Source organism: Petaurus breviceps, unplaced genomic scaffold (genome assembly GCF_028583685.1).
Source record: "Petaurus breviceps papuanus isolate PSGF00001 unplaced genomic scaffold, PetGlider_PUasm1.0 90510, whole genome shotgun sequence".
Taxonomy (NCBI): domain Eukaryota; kingdom Metazoa; phylum Chordata; class Mammalia; order Diprotodontia; family Petauridae; genus Petaurus; species Petaurus breviceps.
Genome location: NW_027187267.1, coordinates 91,818 through 104,387, shown reverse-complemented (window position 1 = coordinate 104,387; position 12,570 = coordinate 91,818). Strand labels below are relative to the sequence as shown.

Here is a 12,570-nt window from a genome sequence, read left to right as displayed (position 1 = left end):
CCTATGTATAGCTCTTACTTTTGTTATGTTTTTACATCTTTACTGTCTTGTCTGGTTTATATCTTGTGTTCTCTCTCTCCCTCTCTTTTCCCCTCTTGTCCTACATTGATGCCTCCTGGGCTCTACAATATTTTCTTCCTTGGCACCCTTTGATCTCTTGTCTCTTAGACCAGCCAATAAAAAGCAGTCTCAGTTATCAAGGTAAGAGGGACTCTGGGAAGGTTGTAAGTAAGCAGCCTTTTAAGTGGCAGTAGCAGTGGGGGACTAAGCAACTCATATTCCCTTTTCTTTGTAGTTCAGTAGTTTCAGGGGCCAGCTACAATGAGGATCTGTGTCAGTCCTGGGACTTCTCTGACTATAGTCACAATATCCAGGATCTGGCTCATTGGCCTAGGAATGCATGGATTTATGGTTTCTAGTTCCTTCAGTCAAGGGGCCCTAGGGTAGTCTGGAAGAGTTGGGCTTGTGCACTTCATTGCTCTTCCCCCCCTTCAGAAAAAAAATGCAGAGTTCACGCTATCCCACAGGCCTCCAGCAAATGTTCACTTGCCTTTTGGGGGTTTCCCCTTTCACACTGGTGGAGTTTGCAGATATAAAATAAGGTTGTCTCTTCCAGTTGATGCCATCCCCTGCCCTCTGCATGTTCTCTTTTTGATCCAGCATCATACTTGCCTACATTTTGGTTTTCCTTTCCCTTTGCAAACCATTCCATAAGACTAATGAGCTGTGTGTTTTTTCCTTGTCTTTCTCCCACGTTCATTCTCTCTGCTGCTTCGTTCTGTTCCATCAGCCCTATTACAGCCTGGTAAGACTCAGCACAGTGTGTGAGCACCCATCTCTTCCTCTTTGTTGTCTTTTATTTCCTCCTGGTGCTGGGAGGGGTCGTAACTGTTTTTAACCTCTGCTGGGTTTTAGAAATATCATGAAGGTTCCAGTACCCTAGGACTCTGGAGAGGCTATGTTGTCATTGATGTTGATGAAACTGCTTTATTCCTCCTGGGTTAAGCAGGGTTTTGGGTGGGATCATCAATGTCTATAACTCTCTGGGTGGGTATCCCCTTAGGCATTGTCAAGTGGAATTTCCTCAGCTTATCTCTCCTTTCTCCAATTCTCTTTCTCTCCTCCCCCCTCCCCCCTCCTCTCCCCTTCTCTTCCTCTTTATTCTGCTCTCCCTCTCTGTACTGTCCTCCCCTCTGCTTTGCCCTTCCTTCCCTTCCCCTCCCCTCTCTTTCCTCTCTCTCTCTTCTTTCTCCAGGTTAAGTAACCTGTCTTCCCTGAGTGATTCATCCCCTGAGCAAAAGACCCTTGACCACCACCGCCAATCTTCTGACTCCTGTGAGACCACAGGTAACCACCCTGGATCATAAATACAAACATATCCAGCTTACCTACGTGCATCCTTACCTGCCATGTAGACCCACATTTATCAGCAGCTCATATAACAAATATTCACACCCTATATACAGTTGTATGTCAGTGAGTCATGTTTTTCTCTTACCTTTTTGATATGAGGGATATATGTGTGTTTAAGGGGGGGAAAAACTATTTTCACTTATCGAGTTCATTGACCTCATCCAAAAATGACAGACTAGATGATTAATGAAGTCCCTTCCAGCTGTAAAGAATCTGTAATATTCCTTCTTTGCTGGGTCTGGCTTTATTCTGATTGATGGCAGTGGTAGGAAAGGGCACAGAATAAGAGACCATGGTCATTCTGAGTGACTTGGCTCAATGTGGACAGACAGAAATGGAGAGCATCATTCAGATGGTACAATGGAGCTCATATCAGATCTTGTAGTCTATAAGAACTTCATTACTGGGGGGTTACTGAGTTCTAATTCTAAACCCTGACAGGGTTGCCTAGTGTGCGCCCTCCAGCAACCTAATTTATAATTTGGTTACAACAACAGTTCTCATACAAACAGGCAGAGGAGAGCATACACAGTTTGAGTGCTCCTATAGATAAGAATAGCTTTTTATATTGTATATAAGGAAATGGTAAGTACCTTTATAGGTCACTGGTAGGGTCACCATAGTTAGTTGCATATTTGGGCAGGATGGGCCTAGGGGAAGCTAGTCCAAGTTAGTCCAGAAAAGCTTTCTGTAGGACAGCCTACTGGAGCTATCTCTTGACTGAACTTGACTCCTTTGCCCTAACCATCCAACTCCCAGCCCCATGACTGATAGGTGATTGGAGCCTCTGATTCTGTCCCTACGCTTCTCTCTTTCCCCTCCCCAGGTCTCGTCCAACGGTGTGTCATCATCCAGAAGGACCAACATGGCTTTGGCTTCACAGTCAGTGGTGATCGCATCGTCCTGGTGCAGTCTGTCCGGCCTGGTGATTGTCCCAGCTTCCCTGCCTGGAGGATAATAATAATAGTGATAGCACCTTGTGTGCACATGTCTTACTCTTTTGTAAAAGAGTAACATACTAGGGGAAGGGAGGGAAAGGCAGGCTGCTAAGATGCCTTTGAACGATTTGGGTTTGTTTCCCCAGTGTGGGACCAACTCCATAGAGGAGACTGAGGAACACTAAGGCAGAATGTCCTTGGGGTCAACTTAATACTGACTTATTTCTAATGGAAAATTGCAGAAAGGAAAGAAAGGCACCTGGGCAGATGCACAATTGGACTAAAAGAATACCACTTAGGGAAGAGGAGGAGGAATTCAGAAGGCAGAAGCCTTTTTTTTTTTTTTTAAGCCCATCAGTACATATTGTGCTAAGTAATGTAGGAAAAAAAGTCAGCCACATTTACTATTTTAGTGGTAGTGGGACTTATAATCTGAAGTGGAAAGACTAATATAGAGAAATATGCAGAGACTGTAATTAGACACACACAGGAAAAAGTCTTCAAATAAGATTAATTCTGGGCTTCTTATAATAATACTTGCGTAATGATTACCTCACTGGGCTCTTGTGGGGAAAGTGCTACAAAATGGGGTTTACAACTAAAGGGCAAATAGGAGGAAAGCATCTTTGGAAGCTCTTAATCTGGGTAGGTTTTAGTAGACAAAAGTATCATCTTCCCCTGGAAAGTTTAGGAAGGATTCCTGGAAGGAATTATATTTCAGAAACAGTCTAAGACAGAAGGGAAACAGCTTGATGCACTAGGTAGCATGTGGGAAAGGCCAGACATAGGTAGGAGGTCGCAGCCAGCAAATGAATTAAGTAAAAATGTCTATGAAAGTGCTATTAAAAATGAGGGATAGTATTAGTGAGACAAGGGTAGGGGCAGCTGAGATGAGAAGCCCCACGGTGGTGGTAGGAAGGTCTCTGAGAAGAGTGGAGCTGACTGAGGAGTAGTAAGGTGGGATGGGGAGGTCATGGGCTGAAACAGGGATTGGGACAACTTTGAACTTTTGAGGCTCTCTTCAGTACTATGAATCACCAAGTCTCTAACTTAGTCCTTCTCATCTTCTTTCACCTACACCAAAAGATGGGAGGGGGAAAATAATTTTCCCCAAACAGTTTCGGAGAAAATTTTGGGGTGGACTGTGGTGTGGGGTGGAGACAATGAAGAAATGTCTTATTTGTGAAGTGTGTAAATTAGCTGAGGATGTCAGATATTTGGATCTTTACTATAAGTGGCAGATATATTTTCAGAAATAAAGGGATTAGAACTACAAAGGCTGCACTTTTCCCCAAGGCTTTGCTAGCAGTAACTTCAAGATTAGTGGTGCTGACTAGCAGTCACTATTACTGGGATATTTAATATAAAGAATAGGGAAATGCTTCAAAAGATGCCATGTCAGCAGCCCTCAGTCTTTCTCTGCACCAGTCCACAGACTTAAAAATGGTGGCAGACCCAGAAAGGGCAGGGGCAAGAATCCGGTGTCAAATTATAGTAGTGCCAGTTTCTAGAAGATATTTGAAAGTGAACATTCCGTAGGGGGACTAAAATTCTAATATGGTCATGGATTTGAAGTGGACAACCCTTAGGGTTTCCTTTTTCTTAGTCTGTGTGTTTAGTGGATTTTTCTGCCACCTTCATATTCATTATTAATTAAACAAAACACCAAATAGTATGAAGTTATTGTATTTCTTCTCCAAGCAGGATAACTTATTCCTATTCCTGTATTGGAAGTGATGTCATATGGCAGAGGAATTTTATTTGTTCTTTTTGACAACAAAGGGCGAAAATAGGAGTGATGGGTGAAGGCAGAAAGGCAGATGGAAGGTAAAACTCTAAAAATGAAAATATCAGCATAGAATGACTGGCCTTGGAGGGAATGGGCCCCTTCTCATTAGAAGTCTTCAAGCAGAGAGATGACCACTGATCAGAGACACTAGAAGGAATTGTTGCGATAGGGGTTGAATCAGATGACCATATAGTTAGTCACCTGAGAGGACTCTTCTGAGATTTTGTGATTAACCATCTAGGCTAGGTCAAGAAGGATCTCATTTTTTTTAAAAAATTTGATACCCTTATAGAAAAACGTTCTTGCTTAACTCATATTCAGAGAGTGCTTCTTGCTGTCTGACTTCATTCTTTCCTATTGGAATTTCCTCTCTTTTTTTGTAGAGGGGGGAAGGCAAAAGTGAATTGCCCAAGGTCACACTGCAGTGTGTCAAGTGTCTGAGGCAGGATTTAAACTCAGGTCCTCCTGACTCTAGGGCCGGTGCTCTATTCACTGTGTCACCTAGTTACCCCAAATAAAAGCCCTTAAATAGCCTTTTGGCACTAGCTTTGTTTCCTGGGCAAGTCATTTAACCTTTCTGATCCTGTTTCCTGAGCAGTAAAATGAAGGAGTTGGACTAGATAGCCTTTGAGGTTCCTTCCAGCTATAAAAACTATAAGCACCAGAAGCTGGGGGAATCAAGAAGGCTTCCTATAGAAGCTTACTCTGAACCATGAAGGAAGAGGTATCTAAGAAGCAGAGGTGAGGAGGGAATGTATTCAGGCATGAGTGACACATCTATCGCAAAGGCAAAGAGATGAGAATCCTACATAAGGACCCGTGAGAAGACCAGCTAGATTAAACCACAATGTACATAAAGGGGAATCATGTGTAATAAGACTTGAGAGATAGGATGGGACCACCATTGTGAAACATGTTAAATGTCAGATTTTATATTTTCTACCACAGCCAATATAGAGCTTTCCATAATCTAGCCCCAAATGACTTTTCCAGCCTAGCCAGTTACCAAGCTGTGTGAGTGTAGAGGAGGGGATAGATGTGTAAGATGTCGTGGAAGTAGAAACAAGTTTTGGCAATAGAGTGGACTTGTGAGAAAAAGGAGATGAGGAATCCAGCATGACACTGAGGGTTGCAAGCTTGGGTGATTGGAAGGATAGTTGTTGCAGGACAAAAATTTTTGGAAGAGGAGTGGTTTGGGGAGAAAAGATAATGAGTTCTGTTTTGGACTTGTTGAGTTGAGGTGCTTATGGCACATCCAGTTTGAAATGTCCAGTAGGTAGAGAGCAAGTCACACTCTTAATATTTTATTACTTAAGTGTTAGAAGCATCATGATATAATGGTGGAGCACTGTTTTTTTAGAATTGGAAGGAAGCTAAAATCATGGGACTTTTCCATATGACTTGTAGCTGAAACCTTCTGTATGTGTTGTTTCCCCTATTAGAATGTGAGCTCCTGGAGAGCATGGACTATTTTTTATTTGTGTCACGAGTGCTTTGCACCTGATAAATTCTTTACTCATTCATTTGTTCAGAAGGACCTAGGTATCAGTCCTGGCTCTGACATTTATTAGTTATGTATCTCTGGACAAGTCAAGTAATCTTTCTAAGCCTTAGTTTTTTTTGGGTTTTTTTTGCTTTTTGGAGGGGAGAGGGCAGAGCAATTGGGGTTAAGTGACTTGCCCAAGATCACACAGCTAGTATGTGTTAAGTGTCTGAGGCCAGATTTGAACTCAGGTCCTCTTGACTCCAGAGCCAGTGCTCTCTTCACTGTACCACCTAGCCACCCCTGAGCCTTAGTTTCTTTATCTAGCAAATGGGGATACTAACACTTGGACTGCCTACCTCAGAAGGAGATAGTTTAGGAAAGCACTTTGTAGATTTTTTTTTTTTTGCCTTTTTTGGAGGGCAATTGAGGTTAAATGATTTGCCCAAGGTCACACAGCTACTTTTTGTGTTAAGTGTCTGAGTTCGGATTTGAACTCAGGTCCTCCTGACTTTAGGGCTGGTGCTCTATTCACTGCACCATCTAGCTGCCCCAGGAAAGCACTTTTTAAACCTTAAGCATTATGTGAATGAGAATTGTTGGTCATCTTTAATACATTCAACTTTTAATTCTTCACTCTGGGGAAAAGGGTCAAGAAGAATGCTTTATTGAGAAGTAATTTTTTTTTTTAACCGAAGGCTGTAAGATACACTCCTTATTCAAATCCATTCCTACCTGCATTCACTCCTCCCCAGTGCCTGGCCCCAACTACCTGTGTGCTGCCTCCCACTCCCATTTCCCCCTCCTCACCACCTTAATCCTTTTGTCTAGGCTGAACAGTAGAAATGGGAAGGGAGGAAATTTCAGATAATTCACTTTCTATAATGAGAATTGTACTTCTTACCAGTGATGCAGTGGAGGTATTGGACAATAGAAGAGATAGCAGGGCTTAACCCTAGCCCCTGAGGCACCTAGCTAAGGCAAGTCAAGTGAGGTAAAACTTAGGCAAAGAGAAGACACAGATGGGCAAGTCTGTGGTATCTGGTAGACTCAGTGAGGGTGATTTAGAAGTTTGTGGGAGAAATTGGTTATACTTTGTCTTTTCATTACAGGAGGTGCAGCCATGAAAGCTGGTGTAAAGGAGGGTGATCGAATCATCAAAGTGAGTCAGCTCCCAGAAAGGTGGCAAGAGGGACAAGGCAGCTTTTCTTTATGCTTTCCATTTGTCTCGGAGCAGAAGGTCATCCACTTCTGAGTGAAGAATAGGGAATGTTTGGGTAGGAAAGAAGGAGAGAAGGTGATGTGTATATCATGAAGGAGAGAACTATTATCAAGACACCTGTTTTCCATTTCTAGTTCCCTTTTGAATCCATAAAACTGCTTTCAGGGGGTCTGGCAAATGAAGATCAGTCTTCTCCTTCCTCTTTCACTCATCCCTTTTGGGAGTCAGGAGACATGGGTTGTAGTCCTGGCTCTGCTATTAAAATGAATGAACTGTGTAACTTCCACAGAGTTTCTAACCTCCTTTGGGTTTCAGTCTCTTCATCTATAAAATGAAGGGTTTAGATGAGAAGTGTCACATCATGCTGTTGAACCTAATTAAAATGTAATTGGGAAATGCAAAATAAATATAATACAACAGAGATAATGTTAATAAGTGGTTTTCTAAGTTAGTATGAGCTCATAGGGATCCATTTCTGTTTGAGTTTATACTGCTTTAGGTGCTCTCCAAAGGCCATTCCAGCTCTGTCATTCTATAATTTATCAAGCTCTTCTTAGGCTATTTTCTCCATAAGAGAATCTTGAAATTATTGAGGAGACTCAAGTTGGAAGGGTCTTCATTCTGCAAGTGCTGCTGGGCCTATGTCAGTCAGCAACAAATATTAAGCACCTCTCTCTCCCTTCACTACCGCATTCAGAACTAGTGTTGTGAAAGTTTATTTAAAATATAAGAGCTTACAGCCTTATTGGAGTGACCAAACACAATCAGCTATAGACTACATAAAGGAAATGTAATAAAAGGAGAGAGACAGGGATAGGTGGGGACAAATCAATAGTGCAAGGAATGATTGGTCTCAGGTAGGATTTGTTTGGAGGTCATAGGGAGCTTTAAACCTATAACAAGATCATCTAGGTTTGTCTCTATAACCCTGATACTCTTTTTCTAACTTCAACAGGTAAATGGCACCATGGTGACCAACAGTTCACACTTGGAAGTAGTGAAGCTCATCAAATGTGAGTTGGAAGGAGCTGGGCAGCTGAAAAGAGCAAGGGAGTGAATGGACTAAGATGGTTTGAGTTAGGGGAGAAGAGAGAGAGAGAGCAGCCAAAAAGCTCTTGAATCTTGGCGTGGAGTAATTGGCTTAGGCTGCTGCAGTTTCCATTTCACTGTTTCACATACCATTTCACTATTTTACACTGTCAGTCTCTTCAGATAGCTTTATTATCATTTGTATTATACTTTTGAGCTCCAGTAAAGGCACAAAAATAAAGTCCCTATACCCAGGACTATTTATAGTTTAGTCTTCTCTCCCTTTCTGTCCTGGAAAGAGGTAGTCTTAGGAAGCAACTTGGGAGGCACAGCAGCTGAGTCTACATGAGTGGCCTTCTGGCATCAACCCAGCAAAGACTAAACAAAAGCAGCAAATGTTAAGGAAGGAGTTAAAGGAGGGAAGAAGGGGATTGACTGGCTGAGATTAGATACATCTTGGTAGGATACAAAGAAAGGGAAGAAGGATTTGGTTGGAGAAGAAGGGAGTGAGCTAGAAGAGGTGTAATGGGAAGGGAAAGAATAGGATTGGAATGGTAAGGAGACGGTATAGACAGAACTATGAATTAAGAGCAGTTCATCTGCCAAACCGCAGCTTAAAAGGAAGGGGGTAACCATTCCCTCTGCCTCTTGATGATTTTCTTTCTTTTTCTTCTCTAGCTGGGGCTTATGTAGCATTGACTCTTTTGGGCTCTTCTTCTTCATCTTCTGGGGTATCTGGGCTCCAGCAGGACCCAGGTTCACTAGGACCCTCCCGGGTAATCCCAGTTGTTCCTCCACCTCCACCACCTCCCCCTCTGCCGCCTCCACAGCGCATCACCGGGCCCAAGCCCCTGCAGGTAACGGCTCTGTTTGCTCTCCTCAGACTCGGGCCTTTTGTTGTTTCTTTTAAAGTCTTCTTCATAGTGTTGGAGAGCAGGTAGAATTGGAAGGATTTTGCTTAAGTTATAGTAATGTAGAGGGAAGCTGAGGAGATATACCTGCAAAGATAAACCAAAGGGGGGCACTTTCTACATGCCTTACTTTCCTTCTTGTTGTTTACTATTCAACTATTCTTGTTTAATTCCTCAACATTTATTGAATTGCTCTGTGTTCAGAGCCCTGTACTTGGGAATTCTCATTCTAAGATGGAGAGGTGGGAAATGTAGAAGAGACAGGATTCGTGACAGAAAAAGCAGAGCAGTAAAACAACAGAGACGTGGAAATGATTGCAGATAAACAGCAAGCAAATTCTGTACCTAAGGTTTAAGGGGATGTGCAGTAGAGCTGTGGACTAAGAGAAGAGGTCTTAATCAAATGAATTGTCTTGGAGGAGGAAAGTAAGGTTTGGGAAGGAGAAAGACAAGGATGAGTAGGGACAAGAAGGGTAGGAATTCCATGCTAGAGATAAAAAATTTTGGTGAAGAGGTTCACAAAAGTGAGATGTAAAGAGGGAAAAAGATGTGATTAAAGCAGAATTGGAGGTGGGGGAGTTCTGGAAGACAGGGCGGGAGGGGGAAGAATGGAAGGCAGTTTCACAAGGCTAGATGAAATAAAGACACTAAGCTTCCAAGAACTGTGGGAATTGAAAGTAAAATAACATTTTATATCTGCTAATAAATCCCAACAGAGTGGTCAGGATTGTAGAACATATTTATGATGCAGAATCTGCCCATAATAAAACCATATCTTGACTGTTATTCTTAGGATTAATGGATAGGAGGGACCCAGGTTTCCAAGGTGACTCTGTTAAGCCTTACCATTGATATTTCTTCTGTTCCAAGGACCCTGAAGTGCAGAAGCATGCCACCCAGATCCTACGAAATATGCTGAGGCAGGAGGAGAAGGAGTTACAGGTACTGTCTACCCAGACCATAGTCTTCACTTATTATGCTCTCCCTTTCCTTCCTCGAACCCTGTGATAGTGGCCTGGTACCAATTAAGACAACCAGAAGTATCCCTCTTCAGAAGAGTGTAAGCAAGGTTTGTGAGAGGAAACAACTTGAATTGAACAGTCCCTATTTTGAGGGGCTAATACATAGAATTGCAGTCACAATACAATCATAGAGGCATCCTGGTATAGTGCAGGGTTTCTTAACCATGGGCAAATCACAAACCTCGGAGCCTCAGTTTCCTCATCTGTTAAATGAGAACAAAATAGTATCTATTATCGAATGAGATAATGTATGTAAAATGTTTTGCAAACCTTAAAGCTCTACCTATCTGCTATTGTTCTATAAATGTTAGATTAACAGGAACCTCAAAGGTAATAATGAAAAAGTGTAAAGGAAAGGTCTATGAGAACCACATCATAAACTGTACTACAAAGCATTAATCATTGAAATAGTTTGACATTGGTTAAAAAAATAAAAAATGATATAGATTAGGTACACAAAATACAGAAGGAAATAAGCACAATAGCATAGTGTTTGATAAATTCCAAGACTATAGTTATTGGGAGAAGGATTTCTTATTTGATAAAAACTTCTGAAAAACTGAATAGTGGTATGGTAGAAATTGGATTTAGATCCACACTTACACCATAATCCAAAATAAGCTCCAAAGGATATATACCTAGATGTAAAACAAATCACACCTTAAAAAATGAGAAGGAAAAACATATTTTTTGATAATATCAAATAGGAATAGATTTCATGACTAAACAAATGAGAAATAGATAGATAGACTAAACAAAATAAAACAGGCAAATTTAATTATACAAAATTTAAACATTTTAGAAGAGAAATAGGCAACTAGGAAAAAAATCTTTACAGCAGGTTTCTCTGGTGAGAGTCTTCTATTTAAGGAACTAATTCAAATTTCTAAGAAAAAGAGCTACTCCCCAGTGGATAAACGGTAAAAGAATTTGAATAGGTTTTCAAAAGGAAGAAATCTAAACTTAACAGCCATATGAAAAAATGTTCCACATAATAATTAGAGAAGTACAAATTAAAGTAATTTTTTTTGGCGGGGTGAGGGGGTTTGGGCTTAAGTAACTTGTCCAGGGTCACACATCTAGTAAATGTCCAAGACTAGATTTGAACTCATGTCCTCCTAACTCCAGGACTGGTGCTGTGTCCACTGTACCACCCAGCTGCCCCCAAATAAAAGCAATTCTGAGATCCCATCTTATACCCAGCAGAGTTGAAAATGACAAATATTAGAAAGACTGTGGGAAAACAGGCACATTTGTACACTGTTTGTGGAGCTGTGAATTGATTCAGCCATTCTATAAAATAATTTGGAACTATGCTCAGAAACTCATCAATCTCTGCATATCTATTGATTTGGCTATTAGGTCTACAGTGAAAAAAGATCAAAGAAAGAGGAAAGGATCTATATGTACTGAAATATTTAGAGCATCTCTTTTAAATAGTGTCCATACATAGCTTCTTGGAGCCACAGGTGAGAGGTGAGTGATAGGTGTATACCAAGAGTAGATGAGTAGACAAGTAGACCTGAAAAAGGCTCGGCAAACCCTCACCAGAGATGCTTGTCCTCCATGAATATACCATACACCAACAGGCCTCAAACCCATAGGTGAGTTTGGGAGATGTCTACCCCCAAGCATATGAAGACTTCTACTAGTGAACTTCGCTCAGTGGAGAAAAATTTGTTCTAACAGCCATAAAGGTGACTAAAGCAGGCACTGTGGGGTGCTTAGAGCTTGGTCAAGTATCTAAGATGCCAAGGTCATCCACTGCATCCTGGGCCATCATGAGTCATGCTGACTTTTGTCTTGCCACTAGACTTCAATGACAGGAAGACAGGTTGATAATTTTGTGCAATGATGCCTCACTTAAATCCAATTCACATGCAAGTCAAGACATGCCCCATGATGTCACTGGTTCTCTTTGAAAATGAAGGACAAACAACAAACAAATTTTGGTATGTGAATGTAATGAAATATTATTGTACCATAAAGAATGATAAAATGTCATTTTCAGAGGAAATTGGAAAGACTTGTTTGAATTGATGCAGAGTGAAGTGAGCCAGTTAGAGGAACAATTTATATGATGACAGCAACATTGTAGAGAAAAACAACTCTGAAAGACTTTCATATTCTGGTCAATAAAATGATAAAATGAGGGGCAGCTAGGTGGTGCAGTGAGAAGAGCACCAGCCCTGGAGTCAGGAGGACCTGAGTTCAAGTCTGACCTCAGACACTTAACACAAAAAAAACCCAGCTGTGTGACCTTGGGCAAGTCACCTAACCCCAATTGCCCTCCAGAAAAAAAAAAAAACCAAACTGATAAGGTGTGCCCAAAAGACCAGAAATGAAGCATCATATAGCTCATCTCTTGCTAGTTTAAGTGATAAACTTAAAATGCAGAAAGAGACATGTATTTCAGACATGGACAAAGTGGGATTTGTTTTCTTGGACTCTACGTGTTTGTAATGAGGTCTTTCTTTTTTGTCCATTCATGCTCATTTACTTTACCTCTTACCTTACATCATATAGTTAATATGTACTCTGTTCTGAAACAAAAGTTTCAATAAAATCAAGGTTTGGAGTATCTGATGTCTAAGATCTTACTTGGTGTTAATATTGTTTAAATCTGTAAACAACATATTAACAGGCATAAATTAACTTAGAGTGCAAATCCTATTAGAATGAAGAACTTTTTGACAGCACACTTGCAAGATTCAGCTGATGGCTTACACACAATTAACAGCATTCTAAGATTTCAAAAGAAGA

The 12,570-nt window shown here is 41.1% G+C and overlaps 1 protein-coding gene across 2 annotated transcripts in view; it reads left to right on the top strand.

The window, feature by feature from the left end:
* Window positions 1-12,570, top strand: part of ARHGEF11 (Rho guanine nucleotide exchange factor 11) — a 158,164-nt gene that overhangs the window by 80,908 nt on the left and 64,686 nt on the right. For both annotated transcript variants that reach the window (XM_069062841.1, XM_069062842.1), the window contains 6 exons: window positions 1,256-1,347; window positions 2,240-2,338; window positions 6,736-6,785; window positions 7,801-7,858; window positions 8,553-8,731; window positions 9,656-9,727. In XM_069062841.1, the coding sequence (XP_068918942.1) occupies window positions 1,256-1,347; window positions 2,240-2,338; window positions 6,736-6,785; window positions 7,801-7,858; window positions 8,553-8,731; window positions 9,656-9,727 (550 nt within the window). The remainder of the gene's footprint in view (window positions 1-1,255; window positions 1,348-2,239; window positions 2,339-6,735; window positions 6,786-7,800; window positions 7,859-8,552; window positions 8,732-9,655; window positions 9,728-12,570) is intronic.